This window comes from Lonchura striata, unplaced genomic scaffold (genome assembly GCF_046129695.1).
Source record: "Lonchura striata isolate bLonStr1 unplaced genomic scaffold, bLonStr1.mat Scaffold_85, whole genome shotgun sequence".
In the NCBI taxonomy this organism is placed as follows: domain Eukaryota; kingdom Metazoa; phylum Chordata; class Aves; order Passeriformes; family Estrildidae; genus Lonchura; species Lonchura striata.
Genome location: NW_027461188.1, coordinates 1,040,891 through 1,061,354, shown reverse-complemented (window position 1 = coordinate 1,061,354; position 20,464 = coordinate 1,040,891). Strand labels below are relative to the sequence as shown.

Here is a 20,464-nt window from a genome sequence, read left to right as displayed (position 1 = left end):
TGCGCCTCCCGTGCCTCCGCCTCTGCGGGAAGCCCAGGAGCCTCACTTCTCCTGCCCCTCGTTAGCGCATCAGAGCTTCGCTTTGATTTCCCCCGAAAAGGGAAACCTGCCTGAAGCCCTGTGGGTGGGTGGGTGGGGCAGGGGAGAGATTTCTGTCAGAAAACTCCAAAGACTCGGAGCAGGAGAAGGAGAAGTCAGTGCAGAGCCTTAAATGCAGCTTTCCCCACGCCTCCCTGCTCCCAGCTGCGGGATCTCTGCATCCCCATGGACCTGCAGGGGATCTCCGCAGCCCCATTGTAATATATGTTATGGAATAATTTGTGCTTATGAAAAATATACATCAAGTCTGTTGTGCCTCTAGAAAAAGAATCTTCAAGTTTTAAATGACCAGTGGCTGCAGCCGTGGCTGGAGAAACCACAGATGGCAGAGAAATAAAGACCTAATTTACAAATGAAAAAAGGTAGCTCGGTGCAGAGATGGGCTCTTTCCGGGGAAAATCCAGGAGACACCCAACGTTTAACCCCTGGTCTGCCGGGGATCCAAGAAACCGTGTCCCATTCCCATCTTTTCCTTGCTTGGACCAATACAGAAACTGCTTTCCTATTTCCTGTATTATCTTTTTCAACACCTTCCCCTTGTCATCTCTTTGCCAACATCAGTTTGAGTAATTTAGTTTTCCACAAACTGCTTTTTTTTCTGCTAACAGATAATCTGATCCCATCCCCTGGTGAAATGTTGTGTTCCTCATTTCAGTGGCTTGGTCGGCAGGAAGGTCAGGAGCTGGAGCTGTCTGGTTGGTCCTTATTCCGAGGACAGCTTGTAATCAAATGATGCCATTGAAATGATAAATTGTTTCTCTGTCTCCTGATAGGAATTTGTGAAAAATGCCAATCACTTGGTTTTTAGAATTTTAAAAGTTTAATAATATTAAAATGGTGAAAAAAATAGGAATATAATTAGACTAATAAAAATTTAGAGTTAGGACAATTACAAGACAATAAAAAGGAAAGAATATCTGAGGTCCAGATGCTCTCAGGCACTTAAGCCAAGAGGAATGTACCTTGTGAATGAAGAAATCACCCCTAAAACAATACACTGTTGCATATTCATATATCCTTCTTGGTTATGCATACATTCTATTTGAAACAAAAAACTCTGTCTGTTGTATGTCAACTGCTTTCTTTAATTCCCACGGGGTCTTCGAGTCTGAGCAAGGCATGAAGAAATCAGCTTCTTCTAATAAGAAAACCATAAATTGCTCTTCTCTGGAGAATTTGCATGTTCCTTGAAGTGAGTATCTCATTCCTTAAACCACCCCCCAACACACACATACATAGTTTCTTTTTTAACTACTAAAGCTTCATTTTATCTACAAAGCTACATTTACCATACTGTTATATGTAGCAGATATAATTGGTGCCATTTCTAGTATGATATATGTGATATTGAATATTTGTTAGATTTGTTAGAACACTCTAACACTCTACACGTTTGTATAAGCATTCCCCCCCACCCTCGCAGGTGAGACCGGGTGTATATTGGAAACTGATTTGCAAGTAAGAAGGTGAGGCTCCCCAGGAGATGGGTCATGGCTGGGGAGATGCAGGAACCCCAGGTGCTGATCCTTGCCTGAAGGACCCGAGATGGATATCATGGAAATCCTTGGGCAGACACAGGTGAATGCAGCCTTCCCTCCTGTAAATTTCATCAAGGGATTCAAAAAACTCCAGACACTGAATTGTTCTCCCTCATCACCAAAGCAGAAAATCTTATTAACATGTGGACTCTGAAGAGAAGAAAAGACTGATTACTGAAACCTTGGCCTCAGGAAGAATTTTCCCTATAAAAACCACTTGTGCCAGGATGGAGGTGTGTGGGCATAGAGGAAAACCTCTGCTGAGGCTGACCTCTTTGTTGCACACCCAGGGCCGACCCCAGGCTCGGCTCTGTTCTTTCCTTGTGGCTGGCCTAGATAGAATTTGATTGCAAAATAAATATTTTATTTTTTCATATTAATTTGGCTGGACAAATTTTCATTTATAACAGTTGTAATACATAAAAGGAAGAATCCCCATTTCTTCCACCATCCCATCCTCAATACATTACCCCACCAGTTAGTTTTTAACACTGTTTTCCCATTTTTGGATTGGTGTCTGGGTTGTTTTTTTCTAGGATGACCTCCCCGTTGTCATCTATTTTCAACAATCTGATATATTAAACTTTCCACAAACACCCCCTTCATTAGCCAATAAATAGTCTAAAGCCAGCCTATTCTGGTACACTGCAGTTTTTCCCCATTTTGCCTGCAGGTACTTAATTTGGATGGGTTATAACAGTGGCTGTTGACATGGGTGTGTGTAACAAAAAGGAACTTTGGTTTCTTTCCATGTGATACTTTCTGTAGCATTTGTGACACGATCTTGCTGCTATCTCAGAAGGGAAAAGACAACAAATGAGAGACAGAAACAGGAATGACAGAGGTCTGGCATGGCTTATACCCCCACCTCCCCTGCCTGTGGGGCTGCTGCCCACAGCAGGTACGTGTGATCTTCTCGCTGGTGAGTACAGTGCTCAATCCAGGCTTGCCCTCTGTTTCCCTTGTCACTCCTTTTTGCTGATTTTTCTATGCAAGTCCTTTTCAACGCTCCTTTGGTGTGTTTTGGTGTTGCCCATTTTAGATGTGATAGTCCATTCCTCACGTTTCTTCACAAGTCCTCTGCCTCTGTTTCCCACTTTCTCTAACAACCAGAATACCACCTTCTTTCAACTACTCAGAAAGTCCTTTCTCTCACAATACCATTCAACACAGTCCACCTCCCTCCAAGAGATAAAGCTCAAAATAAACAATCTACATTATATATACTTCCATTAATCTACATTTACTCACTTTTATTTTTCACTCACTCTCACATACAAGGTACCTTTTACTTTCAAACAGTCTACATTACATATCTACACCCTGAGTGCTCATGGAATGTTAATCCATCAACCCAGCAGGTTTAATCCTGGATGTCTCTCAACCCAGCAGAATTTTAGGTGTTACTGTTTTCCAACCCCAGATCCCCTTGGATATTTTTAACCCTCAGTCCAGCTGTGTTGTCCAACCCCAGATCCCCTTGGGCATAACCTCAATCCGCAACCCTGAGTGCTCTTGGAATGCAAATCCCCCAAATCCTCCTCTGGAAGGAGCCCCCAGAAAACAAACCCCCATGGCTCCTCCCCACCCACCTGATTCGGGAAGAATTTTCTCTGAGAGAAGTGGAAAAGAACCTCTTTATTTAAAAAACAAAACACTCCCCAGCACTAAAAAAAAATGAACAACACCAGATGACAACAAAACTCTTTCACCACTCTGCAGAGATGACAAATCCAGAAAGTCTCTCCTGGGGGTGGTCGCCCGGGTCTGGGCGCTGGGGATTGCTCTGGGCACTGGGGATGGCTGCTGCAGATCACAGAGCGCAGGCTCCCGGTGCTCCTCGGGGTTCCCAGGTCCCAGTCCAGAGCAGGTTGGATGGTATTCAGAAGAAGGAAAGGGAAAGAAACAGTCCAGGCAAAGAACTGGACTGCCTAGTTAAACTAACTAACAGGAAAAAGCAAAGGCAAGAGCGGAAGCAAGAGCAAGCAAACAAAGCCAGCAAAAGCAAGCCAAGCCAGCCAGCACAAGCCTCTTGTGGAGAACAGACCATGGGGGGAGGTGAGCCAGCTGATAACAAGACAAAACAAACCTTCACTTTCAGAGTCAGTTCTGAGAGCACAGAACAGAATATCAAACATGAACAGAACCCACGATTGGGGATACAAACACCAGAACTTTACCCTGGGACACCTGGGTTTCCACATCAGCAGGAGACAGTTCCTGACAGTCAAAGGGTCAGCGGCAGGGTCCTCAGCACACCCGTTCCTTAAATGTTATCTGGCCATGCAGACGGTTTTAGCTACTTCTACAAGTATTTAAATCAACATTGGCTGTTTCACAAATACCTCTGAGTTATTACTGTCAGTTAGTTACAAAAATAAAAGCATTAGTTATTATTTCACAACTACAGCTACTTCTGCAAAAGTTAACGTTCTAATGCATGACACATGGCATCCAGTTCAATATTTTGCAATAGCCAAAACTAGTATGTATGTTTTTCACACTGTGCACAAACTAAACTATCAGCCATGAATGATGTTCTGAGGATATGAGCTACACAGGGGCCAGGGCATTGGCCACAAAAAGCTGACAAATTATACTACAGCAAAAGCAGTTAAAAGTGATTACAAACTGTACTGTATCAAAATCGTTGTGATTAAGAATAAGTTGCAGAAGTCAAGACATAAGAGCAAAAGCCACCAACTACATAGTTCTCTATAACAAACCCAGGGCAGGTGTTTCCCTTGCAGGGAGCACTGGGGCCTTCCCCGGGCCCCTTCTGCCCTCTGGCAGAGCCGGTGGCATTTTCCAGCACACGCAGTTTGTAACCAAGAGTCGGGTGCAGCCCAGAAGGCTCCGAGCGCCTCCTCCCAGGCTGACTCTGCAGATCCGAGGCTGCTCTGGGCTCTGCCAGGGCTCTGCTGGGGCTCAGCTCTGGGCCAGGCTGGGCCCGCTCTCCCCTCACATTGCTCCGGGCAGCCGAGTCACGGAGGGAGGAGGAAGGGACACCTCAAGGGAGTTGAGGTTTAAGAGAGTTTTTATTCAAAAAACTGCCATACCAAACAGGCTGTCCTAACTACCATAACCAACTAGCACTGCTAACTACCATCACTAACTAGTTGTCCTAACTAACTACTGTAACTAAAAGCTGTCCTCCAGTGCTTCATCTCCTCCGCTGCTCCCTCAGTTGCTTTGCTGCGGTGATCAGAGGGGTCAGGCTGGAGAGAGGCTTGGCTGATGATAAAAACGGGTGCTGCCCAAAGGATAAAAAAGAAAGAAATGAACTGTTACTTCCTCACAGGCTCTGTTGCAACAGGACAAAGGGAAATGGTCTGAAACTCAGGAGAGGGAAGCAGGCTCAGGTTAGATCGAAGGCAGAATCTTTTTGCCAGGAGAGTGGGGAAACACTGACAGAAGGTGCCCAGGGATGTGGGAGGTGCCTCCTCCCTGGGAACATCCAAGCTCAGGCCAGGCAGGGCTCTGAGCACCTGACCTGCCTGAAGATGGCCCTGCTCCTCGTGGGGCACCAGGGGCAGATGCCCTCGAAAGGACCCTGCCAAGCCAAACCCGGCGAGGATTCTGCTTGCTTTGCGTGTGGAACGCAGCGAGGCTGGAGACTATCGGAGGGGCCCCAGCAGAAAACCCCTCCCTGGCGCTGCTGCTTCCCCTCGGCCGCTCGGCATTCACCTGCAGCAGCTCCTGGGCAGACCAGCGCTGCTCCTCGTCCGGCTCCAGGCTGCACTCGAGGAAGTCCCGCAGCAGAGCCGACAGGCGCCGGGGCTCCTGCAGCTGCGGGGTCCCGTTGTGCCGGATCAGAGCGCGAGCCTGCAGGAAAAGCAAACTCAGCGCTCTGCCAGCTTCCTTCCCACCCACAGGTGCTCACAGCGACCCCGGGTTCTCAGCCCCAGCTCCAGGGGCACTTTCCTCCCTGGCAGAGATGCTGCTCACAGCTCATTTTCCTGTGCCAACCAAAAAACCCAAACCCTGGTGCTGCCACAGCCATTGGAAAGAGCTGATGCACTTGATTCACATTTTCAGGTCATCCTCAGAGCCAGAAGAGCTGCAACAGCATAAATCCCAAAGCAAATTGTTGCTGGAGACTGCAGAACATTTGTCTGTGTTGAGGCCCGAGTGCTCTGGGAATTCCCTTCCCCAGGTGCAGAAACCTCCAGCTGCTGCTCCCAGTGCAGGGTCACCCTGTGCTCACAGGGCTCTGCAGCCCCTGGAGAATTTGCCTCTTACCATGGCCCTCGTTTCCTTGAAGTAAGGAGGTTCTCCTTCCACCATCTCGATGGTCACAATGCCAAAGGACCAGATGTCCACCTTGGGGCCATAAGGAGAACTGGTCACAACTTCTGGGGCCATCCAGTGAGCAGTGCCCACCATGGAGCTGCGCCGGTCCTGCTCAGAGCTGAGCTGAGCACAGAGGCCAAAATCAGCTGAGGACAGAAACAAACACTGTCAAAGGCAGCTGGAATGAGGAAACCAAGCACCAAGACTCCCCACTCTCAGTCTGAGAATGCAGTAGTGAAGTCAGCTGGAAAAGTGCTCAGGGCTGTAGCCAAGGGAAGGTGGAACTGGACCCTTAAAGAAACCCTCAGCTTTCGTGCAGTGGCTTTTACTGATTCCCTTGAAGCTTTAGATTCCAACTCCTGCCCCTCTGGCAGGGCCATACCCAGAGCAAAGCCACCCCTGGCACCCTGCTGCTCTCCGGAGCTCTCTGCAGGGGCAGCCGCTCTCAGCTGGCAGCAGGGGCTGGGCAGTGCCCCCAGCAGCCCTTGTGGGGCTCTGGCCGGCACTGGGAAGCAGCCCCACAGCCGCACCCGGGAGCGCCGTGCCTGGCCAGGAACACCCACCCAGCTTGACAGAGCTGGCCATGCCCAGGAGGATGTTGGAGCTCTTCAGATCTCTGTGGATCACCTGGTTCGCATGGAGGAAATCCAGGCCCTGCAGGCACTGAGAGAGAACAAGAAACACCAGGACAAAAACCAGTGGCCGGAATCTATCACACAAGAAAGGACAGTTCCGAATTCTGCCAGCAGCAGCTTTGCTGTGACAGGCCAGGAGTGCAGAGCAGACAGGCTCCAGGCAAACGGTTCAGGGCAAAGCTGAGAACAGCACATCAAATCCAGAACAGACAGAGAGTGCCACAACAGCAGGAAAGAGAGCAAGAACAGAGCAGAAGTGCAGCAATGCTGGCAGGCCGTTCACTGCAGAGGCTCTTTCTTCTCCAGCTCATGAAACCAACAAACAGAGCCCTGAGCATGGAGCCACTCCTGTTCTCACGCCTGTGTGGAAGGACCATCGTGCCCAAGCCATGGCAGCCACAGGCAGGATCCCTCACCTCCCGACTGACAGCTGCCACCTCTCCTTCAGCCATGCGTGTCTGTCTGACAACGTCCTGCAAAGTTCCTCCATCCATGTATTCCATCACCAGCCAGAGATCTCCGTCAACAAGGAAGCTGGAAGAGAAAAGCAGTGGCATGGAGATGAATGTGCAGTGCTCAATTCCCCCATGGAAAAGCCTGGAGTGGAGTTTTGTTTCCAGGTCACTTGTCCATGAGGACAGAATCAGATGGAGAGACATTCCTGCCAGGCTGCAGAGTCCTTGGAATCTGCACAGTCTAAAGGAAGAGACACCTGTGAGAAAGGAGAGGCCTTAGATGGCAAGCAGGTGAAAAATGCAGTTTAGCAACAGCCCAGATCAGTGTGGAACCACAACACTGGCTCCCAGCTGGTTCAGCTTCTGAGCTCATCAGTTCCACCATTCCCTGCAGAACAAGGCAACACAACTCCCAGGGTTATCCAGGGGAGGAGGCCGTGCAGCACTTGGGACAAAAGCAATCAGAAAACCTTTCAGAAAGTCCCTTCAGAAACAGGAAAGAGCAGTGAAAAATGGGCAAATGAGGCATTTCTGGAAACAAGGCCCTGGTCTTCCTGGCATCTGCAGCAATGGAAAAGCACTGGGAAGAGAAAGCCAAGGGAAATAATTTCTGCTGTGGTTTATCAGCACTTGTTGTAAGACACAGAAAACGGGGTCAACTTGAAGGAAAAACCAAACCAAAGCAACCAAAGTACATGGAGGGAGCAAACTGCCAGGCTGCTGTTTTGGGAAGATACGGCTGGGTCAGGCATTTTCAAAACAGGCTACAGACTACGGGTGCCAGGAAAGGTTAAGGCAGGGCCCTTGCACAGGGTGAGGCCTGAAGCACTCACCTGTCCAAAGAGTTGACAATGTTGGGGTTCTTCTTGTCCTTCAGGAGCAGGAGCTCATTCACAGCGCGTTCCCCGTTCTGCCCTCTGAGACTCATTTTCTTTATGGCCACCTGAGGGGACATTGCAGACCTTTAACTGGAGGAGTCTGTGGCAGGAGGCCACAGCCAACACGGGGCGAGGCTTTTTGGAGCGACGGAGCCGGGCTGTGCCAAACTGCCCTGGGATGGGCACCAGAGCTCAGCAAGGGCCACTCCCACAGCCCATTGCTCTGCTTGCTGGGGCTGCTTACAGGACACACGGCCAGAGACATTTGGCCTTGCAAGCTCTGCAGAAATGGCCCCTCAGCTGTCAGCCTCCAAGCTCTAACCACATTCTCTGCACCTACAGTCTTCTCAAATGGCCTCAACACTCTCATTATTATTCAAACACATTTTGCAAGCAGGAGGTAATTCTGGTTCTGTGAAAACAGAGCAAGACAGCCAGGAACCCTTTAGCAATTGCATGGGATTTGGTCATGATTTCAGATGCAGCTGCTCTGTTTGGGATTATACAACAAAGCAAACACACACATCCATTGCTCAGGTGATCCCTGTCACAGGCTGTCACTGACCCCAGACCCAAACACAGCTGCAGGGTTTAGGAGAGAGCTTCGCCCTGGACATCCATCTTCTCATTTCTGTCCCTCTCTCTCTGTGGACAGCTGAAGTGGAACTAAAGCCCCAAATTGAGCCCAAGCAGAATCTCTCCCTAATTAGGCCCTGAGGTACCCTTTGAAGATGAAAGGCAGGATGGAAAAACTGCTAAATAGTGTTCCTGTCTGAGGCTGGGGTGAAGATAAATTGGGCCTCAGTCTCCAGCCCTGATCCATTCACACTTTTAGATATGAAGAGCAAGCCAGCGTGTCCTGCTCTGACAGACACCGCTGCCCTCCTTGCATCCCTTTGGGCACTCCAGAAGGACTGAGTGTGTCCCAGCTGTGCTCTGCAGGCTGACACTGCTCTGCCTTCAGAGGAGCAGCCTGTGCAGGAAAGCTCTGCTGGCCCCCAGAGCTGCAGCCACAGCTCCCAGCAGAGGGGAGAGCCCTGAAGAGCTGCCAGACGTGCTGGGCGTGTTGGCACTGACCTCTCCTCCAGTGGCCCTGTCGAGTCCTTTGGAAACGGTTCCGAAAGCCCTGGAGACAAAACAGCAGAGAAGAAAGAAGCAGTGCTTGAGGCCCTGGGAGTGAAAGCTAACCCAGACAGGAGATCTCTGCTGCCTGCAGCGCTCACAAACACCTGGGTGCATCGACCCTTGCAACAACAGCGCAGCAGCCACCAGCCCTCTGCCATGCCAGGTGTGCAAGGGAAAACTGAGACCCAACACAAAGGAATTGGGCTGGAGCAAATCCCAAATGTCCACACTTAATTGCTTTAGTTCAAAACCTGTCATGAGCAATGGGTGTCTAAAGAACTGGAAAAGAATGCATTTCATCCTTTTCCATTTCCTGCCTAAGACCTGCAGGATCCACAAGGGCCCTGCCATCAGGCAGGTGATGCATTTTCCCCCAGAGTGCATCAGCTCTGTCTCTGTTGCTGAATGTATGGGCTCTACGAGCTGTGCTAGAATAGAGCACTCATTAGTTCATCTCTGGTTCCTGTTTCTAAACCATTAGGTTGTTAATGCTGACTAGAGGATATTTTTTGAAGCAAAATATTTGAAAGAAATCTCCCTGAGAGCTGTTGTCTGACAGTCTCCAGATGGTGAGTGGCTCTTTTAGGCAATCCAGTTCCAGACACAGAAGATCTTCCAGGTCCTGCTCCTTGCTGCAGGCAGGACACTGCCAGCCTCAGGGGCCTGTGACGGCTCCTTCTGACCACAGTTCTCAATTCTGATCAGGACTGAGAGACAGCAGGATGGCACCCCAGTGTCTGAAGGTGTTTGGAGCTCTCCTGACTTCTCCCTTGATCCTGCACCAGCACAGCCCCTGGGCTGCTTCTGCAGAAGTAGCTGCCGTGCACTTACCCTTGGCCAATCTGCTCCACTTCCAGGTATTTCTTGGCAGGCTCCTCCACGCTCATGATGTTCCCTGAAAGAAACCACGTGGAAGAGGCTCCCTCCCAGAGCGAGACCCCGCCAGAGCAGAGCCAGAATGCAGCCCCACTCCCTGGGGCCGTGAGCCCCTTGGTTTCAGCTGGGGAAGGACAATAAATGCCCCTGTGACATTCAGCTGCAGAGCAACGCTGGCTGCAGCTGATGCCGAGACACACACACAGCCCCTGCTCTGAACACAGGAACAGAGCAGACGTACTCAGCTGCACCAGGCACCACTCCCCTCTCCCCTCTGGCTGCAGGGCTGTGCTGCTGTCAGAACCTTCAGCCCAGGATCCCACAGCGGAGGGAGGTTCCGTGTCCTCTTCCCAAGCACAGGGAGGATCAGTGTCCTCTTCCCAAGCACAGGGAGGTTCTCCATTCTCTTCCCAAAATGCTGCAGGTTCGCCATCATCTTTCCAAGCCACAGGACATTCACTGTCCTCTTCCCATGCTGGGAGAAGTTCACCCTCCTCTTCCCAAGGCACAGGATGTCCTCTGTCCTCATCCCACAGCGGGAGATGTCCTCTGTCCTCATCCCACACCATGGGGGCTTGGCCATCCTCGCCCCGCACCAGGGGACATCCACTGCCCTCGTCCCACGCCGGGAGATGTCCACTGTCCTTGTCCCACACCGCGGGAGCCTCGCCGCTGTATTCCCACAGCGCAGGATGTTCGCCCTCGTCTCCCAGAGCAGCGGGAAGTTCACTGTCATCTCCCGGCACTGAGGGAAGTTCACCAGCGTCCCCCAGAACAGCGGGGAGCTCACCGCTGTCTTCCTCCTCTTTGGCCTCCTCTTTGGGAGCAGAGGGAGCCAGAGGAGGGGCTGGTGCTGCTTTTGTGCCCTGTGGACAAATGGCAGCGTGAGGGACGGGAAGTTCTATCTCAGTGATCACCTTATTTACCTTCAGCTGCACATCCAGCTGCACAAAGCAGAAATTGGGTTTGGGGCTCTTCAAACTAACAATAGGCTAAAGTCGACATTGCCACTTATTGTTGGGAAAACGATATTCCACTGTGGCTAAAGCTAGCAAGCAATCCTCTGCCTGCAAAACCAGACCTGCAGCTCTTCAAAAGCTCTGCAGCAGAAAAGGAGAAATCTGCTGGGATCCCTTTGCTGCTGCTGCTGCTGCTGCAAAGACTCTGACAGGAACTTTCCTTCAGCCTCCCAGGCTGGCACTCAGCTGTCACACGCCGAGCTCACAGCCTGCTGCACAATTCCAAACACCAAAGTTTCCTTTCCCACTCACCGGAGGAGGAGCTGCTCGGAATCCACACATGAGGTGCCCTGCAACAGGAGAGGGAACATGAACCAGATGCTGTCAGGAAAAAACTGCCTGTCGTGGGAAATGCCATGGAGCAGGGCAACCCCGAGAGAGCATTTTGCTTTCCCAGCGTCTCTCCAGGAGCCACAGTCCCTTCCCACAGCAAGAGAACAGCACAAAATGCTGGGCTGGGTCAGTTCTTGGCTGGGCAGGGAGTTCCCGACTCTGCTGCCACAGACTCCCCGCTGGAGGGAACAGAACCCCCCAGGGCTCATTGCAAATGCTGTGCACGCCCCGCTGGCTGCAGACACCCCCTTTTTCAGCTGCAGCTGCTGGCAGGAGCTCTCCCAAAGCAATGGTGCCTTCATGGCCATTTGGTTACAAAGTCAGCTCGGGTCCAGAGGAAGAACAGAAAGCACACAGCAAGCCCAAAGCCACAGCACCGAGGGAAAACCTCGACTTACGTGCCAAGTGGGTTAAAAAATATCCCGAATAAGCCACAGAGTACAGCGTGCAAACTGCAGCAGCCACGTGCTGGATCATTTTGGCTGCGCTGCACACGCCTGCAGACTGCAGCCCTGCAAGCACACAAGGACACCCGTCAGGGCTGGGCTGGTGCTGAGAATGCCTCGGGCAGGAGGATCCTCCGGCAAGGAGCAGTGCCCAGAGCCACTGGGGACACTGAGGCCTCCGTGTCCCACAGCCACAGGAGCACCTCGGGGACGTGGCAGTGCTCCTGTGACATCACAGCAGCAGCTCACGCAGAAACCGCCCGGAAGGTTCTCCTGGGTCACAAAGGAGCACAGAGAACCCTCCCAGGGCACAGCCTATTGCCCAAAGGCTCCAGGAGGAGCTCTGAAAATGCAGCAAACAGGGACACCCCATAGCCCAGCCTGAACACTGAGGAGGAACAAGGACGGGAGCACAGCAGAGGAAACAGGACCTTTAGTCACCGCTACTTCTGACTAAAGCCAGCAAGCCGTGTTCCCGCGGGGATCTTTGTTCTCGCTCTAAAAACAAGCAAGGTGCTCCACTCGAAATATACAGAAAGCAGGAACTGGGCAGGAGGTGGGATTAGGAAGGAGGAGGAGGAGGGAGAGAGGAAAAGGAGGAGGAAGAGGAGGATGAGGAGCAGGAAAAGGAGGAGAAACAGGAGGTTCCAGTGCCCCCTGAGGCCGCAGCACCCTTGGCCCCGGGACCATCGCCCCCAGCTCATCCTGCAGGTGAGAGGGGAGGGGGAGCTTGTCCCAAATATATCGGGGAGTCTCTGAGAGGGTTTTTTATTGGGGTGTGTTGGGAGCTTGCAGATTGTGGAATTGAGCCCCAGATGTTCGTCTGGGAGGCCCAAATAAACCCTGGGAGGTTTTTTTCTCTGTGTGTGTAGGTTTGGATCTTGCAGGACCCCAAAGCTGAGCCCCCTGGGGGATCTTTGGGAGTCCACGTGGCCATTGCCCAGTGTCACCAGGGGGAGGACATTGTCCTGGGGACCCCCGGGGGAGCAGAGGAGGGGAACCCCTGGGACCACCGGAGTGGGGAGAGCAGAGAGGGGTGATCCTGGAGCTGGGGGACCCCCGGCTGGCTGGAAAGGGGGGGAGCCTGGAGAGGAGGAACCCCTGGGACACCTGGGATCTCAGAGTAGAGCATCAGGGGAGAAGGGACCCCATGGAGCCCCAACAGCCCCTGGATCATCCCTAAGCAGGACACCTGAGAAGGGGGAACCCCTGGAGCCATTGGACCCCCATCATCCCAAGGAAAGGAAACCTCTGGAACCCCAAAAGTGGAGAGATCAGAGATAGGGAACTCCTGGGAGTGTTGTTTTGGGCTGAACCTTGAGACTGTGGAGATTTTCATGGACACAAGAGTCCTGCTGAGTTCTAGGGATGGACTTGGGCAGGAGGAGCCTCCAGTCCAAGGTGCTCGCCTCTTGTTTTTCCCCCAAACCAGGATTTGTCATTCCTTGGGTGTGGCTGGATGGAGGAGGAGGAAAAGCCCTGAGATGCTGCAGGAGGAGGAGCTGCAAACCCAGCCCAGGGAGCTGCGGGGAGGAAAGAGCCCCCTGAGCCAGGAAGGCGGGCGGAGATCCAGCCGGAGCTCGGAGCTGGTGGAGAAGCCTCATGGCAGGGAGAAGTCCCACAAGTGCTTGGAATGTGGGCAGGGTTTCAGCTGGAACTCCCACCTGATGGAACACCAGAGGATCCACACTGGGGAGAGGCCCTACGAGTGTGGGGAGTGTGGGAAGAGCTTCAGTGGGACCTCCGACCTCACCAAGCACCACAGGATCCACACTGGGGAACGGCCCTATGAGTGCTTGCAATGTCAGAAGAGCTTCAGGTGGAATTCAGAGATCATCACTCACCAGCACTTCCACACCAGGGAGGCCCTGCGGGTGTCCTGAGTGAGGGAAGAGCTTCGTGCGCTGCTCCAGCTCCATCCCCATGGGAGGATCCGGGCTGGATGATCCCCAGTTGTTGCAGCCTGAGCTGCTACAAGGAGAGTCCACGGTAAAGAAGCAGAAAAGGCCTTTGCATGGTATCCACAGATGTTTGATTCAGCCATGCCGTGAGATGTTCAGGGTTTTCCCCAGCACGCCCATCCCCCTGCTCCAACTCTCAGCTCTCCCTGTCCTGAGGAGTCGGGGTGGGGGTGACCCTGGCCCCTGGGCAGTACAAAGATGAGGCCCAGTCAGGGAACAGGGAGGGAGTGGCCCAGGGACACAGGAACAGACACAGGAACAGGGCAAGGAGCAAACAGAGTCCAACAGCCCCTTGAGGGAAGCCTCCCGCGTCTCCCCAAACCAGGGAAATGCCCCCCAGGATCCCCACAATTCCCCTTTTTATATTATTAAGAAAGCTTCTCTGGAGGATCAACTGATTCAACACAAAATGACAAAATCAATCAAAAGCGCTCATACGACAATTTTCAAAATGCAAACAATTCTGAGTCTCTAATGTCCAAATAGATTTTCTTAGAGCTGGCAGGAGGGATGTGGGGTTTTCTTAGTCCGGTTTATCAGGAGATGGAATCAGGAGCCTTCAGTAGGGACTGGTTCTCTGGACCCTGTGGCAGTGCTGCTGGCTGTGACAGACTCTGTACGAGGTAATGTAGGTGGTGATGTGCCTGTTGGAAACTCCAAATAGAAATCATTACTTTTTAAGAAAAAGATGGTTAATTTAGGAAAACTTTCCTTTCTTCCCCCCCAATTACACTCCTTCAGGTATTATGAAGGAACTCTGGGGAAAGGGACTAGTGGAGGGAGGCCATGGAAAGGGGGAAAAGGAGGTAGGAATTTGTGGGAACATAAAAAAGGGGTAATAGGACAAGGGAAAGGAAACAGGGAAAGTGGGAGGGGGGCAGGGAGGCCACAGGAATTGGGGAAGGGTATTAGAAGAAGTGGGACTTATCAGACAGGAAAGTTGTTTTGATATGGAGGTGGAGTCTTGGATGGAAGGTGGCTTATCGGTGTTCTGTGCTCTTTCAGCTTTTGGGCTGTTGCTGGGATTTGGCTGCTGGTTTTGGGTTTAATTTCCCCGGTAGGAGTGTGGAGGACTTCCATGACATGGGTAATATTTCGCAGGTTTGCAGTTTGGTGCATGTTTGCTACCTTGCACTGGAACTCCACCAGGTCCTGTCACATCTGCTGCTTGGGGGCTTTTTCTTCCTTGTATTATATTAAATTCCACAATTTCTACATCTCCTAGACTGTGGAGTTATTTCCTGCGGTTATTCTTTTTTATAGCAGTCTGATGAACAAGCACATCTTGTTTGTTATCATTCCGGGTTATGAAACCGTATCTGTTTTTGACATTGAACCATTTCCTGTCCCCAGAACGTTCATGGCAAGGACTTTTTCACCTTGGCCAGCGGGTTTGCGTGTGTGTTGGTGATGCTGGACGTGGCGCCGGTGCTGGGGCGCTGCCGTGCGGGGCTCGTCCCGCTCCCGGCGCTGGCGGCCGCGCCGAGGCTCGGCCCCTTCTCCTTCCCGGGCTCTGTCCCGGCCGGTGCCCGCGGACGCTGCGGGCGCAGGAGCTCCGGAGCAGCAGCGGGGCGGGGGCGGCAGTTTCGCCCCAGGACTGCGGTTCTGAGCCGCCCCCGGCGGAGCTGCCCGCCCGCCGGCCTCGCCCGCCCGCCCTCGGCCCCGGGGCCGCGGCTGCCGCTCGTTGTCTCCGTGCGGGACCGCGCCGCGCTCCCCGCCCGTTTCCCGGACGCTGCGAGGGCTGATCATTTCTAGGTGTTCTGGAGAGGGCAGCGAGGTGAGTTAAAGTGCACAGGAGGCCAGTGAGGGCAGTTTGCTTGGAAATGGCCGAACTGGCCACAGTTCAAGCACCTCTCGTTGTTAATGGGCACCACTGCCTCCCCCACCCCTTTGCTCATGGCCAGGGCTAAAGCAGTTTCTGAAGAAGAGGCCTTAGTGCAGGTGTCGACCATCTGTGGGATGAGTGGCTCTGGATCTTGGGGAAGAGCTCCGAGAATCTTTTTGTTTTCCGGGTTGGCGTTAGACATTGCCATTTTTCCCAGGAGTTCATCCCTGGCCTCTACATTATCAATTTGGTGATTGATGGCCTCTGGGAGGTGGTCAACAAACTTAACAAATGTCTCTTCAACCCCCTGATGGATTGAAGAAAAGTTTTGGACAAGGGTGGTTCCATCAGGGATTTTTAAAAGAGCAGTCTTTGCAGCAGATTTGATGTCATCTAAGACATTGTTGGGCACCATGACCTGATCCTCTGGTCTGCTAAATTCCCCCTCTCCTGCCAAAGCCTCAAGGCCTTCCTGGCCTTCGCCTAAAACTTCACTCAAGTCATACTTGGATAGGATTGGCCTTAAAAGTTTTTTCCACTGCAATAGTGCAGTGGTAATGTAATGGAAGGCATGGGGAATTAAGATATGTCCTGTGAAAGTTTAGTCCAATACATTTTTAAAATATGGAGAATTGCGGCCATAGTCTCTGGCCGCTTTTCTCAACTCCTTCCCCTCAGTGTGAGGAATCCGCTCCCATCGCGGCTCCTTTCCCCGTTTAATGACGACAGGCGCTGCAAGGCAATCGAGATCTCTCACCAAGTCCAGGTCCCCATCCCACAGGGCTCCTCCCTGATCCGTGTCCAGCCTCCTCCCGGCCTGTTGTTACTGCCGGGGTGCCGCCATCCTCATCCTCTTCGGAAGGTGGGTCGGGGCGCGCTGGAGCGCGCAGCCTCCGGCGGAGCGGTGGGGCCCGGTGACTCGGGGCCTGCAGGCCAGCATGGCGGGCTTCCAGCCAGGCCCGCGTTCGGTTCCGCGGCGTGGGAACCGGGATGGGCTGGAGAAGGAGGGAACCACCCTCAAGGGCCCACTCGGGGATGTGGGCAGGGGACAGAAGGGGCTGGTCCCGACGGTGACACCATCGACGCAGCTGCCAGCGCAGGGGAGGGACCCGAGGCGGGGCTGTACAACTGACATTCCTGGAGCTGGGGACCAAACTGGGGACAGGGCAGTCGGGGACAAGGGAGCGGGGAAGGCTCTGCTGGAGTGGCCAGGGCCAGCCCGAGAGAGGGACTGAGTGGGGCAGGAGGCAGCAGGGAGTAGGTGACAGCCCTGTGCCCGTGGGCAGGGTCTGGCTCCCATCCCACCCATAGGGGAAGCAGGGTTAGGATCAGGGAGGGAGGAACACAGGGAAGAAGAACCAGGGACCCAACTTTCTCCCTTAGGCTTTACTAATTTAAAAATCAAATTGAAAATAGGATTAAACTTGCCCACTTTATAATTCCCCCCCACTTGTATATCATAAATGCATCACCAAGCTTTCCCCCAGAACGAAACTGACAAAACATCTTCCTGGGAAGCCTCAGGAAAGTGCTCAAACAAAAACCGAACAAAAGTTTTTTAAATGAAACATTCCCTAGTACTAAGGTTGCTTTAATCTGAATATAAATCTCTCATTGAGCTGGGGATAAATGATTGTCCATGTTTCCCAAACAACCCAAAATTCCCCCCCACGAGGCAAAAGGATGAACTTAAGATAAATGTGTTCATGTGTGGAGCTCTCCCCCGGGCACCTGGCAGCCCACGCTGCGAGTACTCACCAATGCGAGGGACACAAAGGAAAAGCGAAACCTCGAGGGGGCTGGTGGGCTCCTGCCGGTCCTTTGGATTCTGAAAGCTTCCCTTCCAAAGCGGCAGCCTTCCCTCAGAATTCCAAAGGGGTGCCGACAGGCCAGGAGAAACAGTCCTCACAAAGCGAAGGAAGAAGCTGGTCCCAAACGACACTTGAATTCCCAAAGATCCCGGATCCGATGACCTTCAGGAGACGCTCTCCGGGACTGGACAACTGCCCAAGGTCCCTGTTCTGGGAGCCATTTGTTCCAGACTGAACTGCTAGGAGGAGAGTGCAGGGTAAAGAAGCAGAAAAGGCCTTTGCATGGTATCCACAGATACCACGGGACAGATACTCCAGGGACAGCAGCCAGGTACTGCAACAGCGACCCGCACGTTATGGAGCAAAGAAGGACTGCGGTGGGCTGGCTCTGCCGGTACAACCACGAGTATCTCAGCCCGTTCCTCACGGAGCGCCGAGGTGAGCGTGGGGCAGAGCGTGTCCCCTCGAGCCCTGCTCTGGCAATGACCCTGAGGCCCCTCAAAACCTCCCTGGGAATCGCCCCAGAGCCCTCAGCCCTCCTTGTGCCCATCCCCGAGACCTTCTGTCCCTGCCACTGACCCCCGTGGCTCTCCCAGTCCATCCCAGTCTCTCCCAGTGCCTCCCGGCTGTCCATCTCAGCCTGGCGTGGCGCTGCCGCCTCTCAGCCAATCAGAGCGCGAGTCTCCGATGACTCATCTGTTGCCAGGCAGACCCGCAGCGCCGCGTGCCCCGCGCTGGACTCGGCCTCCCAGTGCCGCGCGCTTCATTCCCAGTTCCTCCCAGTGCCGCCCCAGTCCCTCCCACTCCTTCCCAGCCCATTCCCGGTTCCTCCCAGTGCCGCCCCAGTCCCTCCCACTCCTTCCCAGCCCATTCCCAGTTCCTCCCAGTGCCGCCCCAGTCCCTCCCACTCCTTCCCAGCCCATTCCCAGTTCCTCCCCAGTTCACTCCGAGATCTCCACCCTCTGCCAGTGCCCCCCATCCCCTCCCCTCTCTCTGAGTATCATCCCAGTCTTTCCCAGTTCATTCCAAGTCCCTCTCAGTCCATTCCCAGTCTGCCCCAAGGCCACACCACCCCTCCCCTCTCTCTCCACGTTTCTCCCAGCTGATCCCAGTGTGTCCCCGCTCTCTCCCAGTGACCCCCAGCGTGTCCATCTCGCTGGTGCCCTCGAGCTCCCAGCCCGGCCCCGGCCGCCTGCTCTGCTCCTTGGTGGATTTCTACCCGGCCCACACACATCTGAGGTGGTTCCAGGGCCAGCAGGAGCTCTCTGTGGTGGCCACCGACATGGTCCCCAACGGGGACTGGACCCACCAGCTCCTGGTGCTGCTTGAAACCCCAACCCGGGCTGGGCTCACCTCCACCTGCCAGGTGCAGCACGTCAGCCTGGAGCACCCCTTGAGCCAGCACTGGGATACAGGGGAGGAATTGGGGGCACTGGGAGAGCCATTGGGATGTGCTGGGAGCAACTGGGAGGGAGTAGGAGAGAGCCTGATTTCAACTGGGAGAGGAGGTTGTGGGTTTGGAAGGGCTAAGAAGGGGTTTGAAGGATACCGGGGAGGGTGGGAAGGGATTCTGGGGGTCCTGGTGGACACTGGGAGGGAGTTTGGGTGTGCTGGGTATGACTGGGAGGGATGTGAGTGAGCCTGGAGGAGCTGGATGGAGACTGGGGATGGAAGAGCAGAGATTGGGACAAGGTTGGTTGTGCTGGGAAGAGACTGGGAGGGGTCTGGATGAACCCTGGTGGGGCTGGGAAGGGAATGAGAGAGAGTTTGGGGGTCCTGGAGCAGTGGGGGGCAACTGGAAGGAGGCTGTGGGATACTGAGAGGGACAGGAGGGGCTTTGGTGGGTCCTGGGAAGGTGAGGAAGGGATCAAGAGGGAGGTTTCAGGGGTCCTGAGTAGGTTGGGAGCAACCAGGAGGGTGCTTGGAGGGGCCTGGGTGCCTGTGAGAGTTTCTGGGGGGTCCTGACCCTTGCGGAGACCCCAGAGACGCTGCTGGATGCTGCCACAGCAAGATGCTGGCAGGAACTGGAGACTCCGAGTTGGGCTTCATCTTCCTGGCACTGGGGATCTGGTTCTACCTGCACAAGAAAGGGGGGTCCCGTGAGTCGTATCCCACCTCCCCCAGAATGTGAATGGTCCCCCTGGGGTCCCCAGCCCGGTGTCACCCCCCGTTCTCTGCCCACAGAGCTCCTGAGCCACTGGCAGTGAGAGCCCCTCCCCGTGGCCCCGGACCCGGCCGGCACCCCCTGCTCCATCCCCACGCTGATTTTGGGGGGGTCGAGTGTCCCCCAGCCCTGCTGTCACTCTGCCCCTGCCCCCTGCTCCCAGTGTTCCCAGTAAAGCTTCCCAGTTAAACCCAGCCCAGTTCCTGGGGGCACTGGGGAGGGACTTGGGGGGACCCCACGGCGGGGCCGGCCCTGGGCAGGGAGGGCGGGTCCAGGTGGGGAACACTGCCTGCTGCGGGTCTGCCCGGCAACTGGTGAGTCATCAGCCCCGCTCGCTCTCATTGGCTGACTCTTCTCCACCGCGTTCTCTCATTGGCTGAGGAGAGGCCCGGCAGTGCAGAGAAGGAACGGGAGAGATCCCGCCCCGAGCACCGGCACGGGGACAACAGACCCGGCCTGGGCACAGGGAGGGAATTTATTACCAACCAAACCACGGCAGCACCAGGAGAAGGGAAAGAAATCCCTCCAGCACCTTCCCCCACCCAACGGGGATCACCCACAACAGGGTTATCCACCATGGAGAGACGGGGACATACGAGTTTAGAGCAAAGCCAATTTTATTGAGTGTACCAGGTGTTTATACAGGGATTTACTTCTATGGTGATTATAGAGGGCTCTGTTTTTGGTAACAATTTCCCATTGGTTACACATTCTTCGAGACATCCAGTAACCTGGGAACATTTATCTTATCACAAAGACTCACACCATTTTTTCTGGTCACTTCTTGCCCAGGGAGACTGAAACTGTGTCTGTGTCTCCCACAGTTTCTGCTCAGTCAGGCCTCAGATATCGGGCCCCTTGATCAGCTCCATTGCTTTACTCTCTGTTTTATTCCCCATATCGGGGCACCAGGGCTCTGCCCAACGGGGGTCACTGGGGATCATCCAGCCCGGATCCTCCCATGGGGGATGGACCTGCAGCAGCACACCAAACTCTTCCCTCACTC

The 20,464-nt window shown here is 53.8% G+C and overlaps 3 protein-coding genes across 3 annotated transcripts in view; 1 reads left to right on the top strand and 2 right to left on the bottom strand.

Moving 5' to 3' along the window:
• The window catches only part of LOC144248768 (uncharacterized), a gene marked incomplete at its 5' end in the record, with an annotated part of 86,062 nt that overhangs the window by 33,439 nt on the left and 32,159 nt on the right, over positions 1–20,464 (bottom strand). The window lies entirely within an intron of this gene.
• LOC144248773 (uncharacterized) lies at positions 4,662–13,682 on the bottom strand. The gene is made up of 11 exons (XM_077790768.1): positions 13,525–13,682; positions 13,116–13,177; positions 10,120–10,770; positions 9,855–9,942; positions 8,976–9,024; positions 7,854–7,963; positions 6,982–7,099; positions 6,494–6,593; positions 5,880–6,076; positions 5,325–5,462; positions 4,662–4,890 (listed from the first exon to the last, which is right to left on the bottom strand). The coding sequence occupies exons 1-11, from the start codon at positions 13,620–13,622 to the stop codon at positions 4,801–4,803; spliced, it is 1,701 nt and encodes a 566-aa protein (XP_077646894.1). The 5' UTR covers positions 13,623–13,682; the 3' UTR covers positions 4,662–4,800.
• Positions 16,422–19,425, top strand: LOC144248750 (class II histocompatibility antigen, B-L beta chain-like). The gene is made up of 4 exons (XM_077790743.1): positions 16,422–16,597; positions 17,590–17,732; positions 18,428–18,704; positions 19,269–19,425. Exons 1-4 carry the CDS (start codon positions 16,422–16,424, stop codon positions 19,423–19,425), a joined length of 753 nt encoding a protein of 250 aa, XP_077646869.1.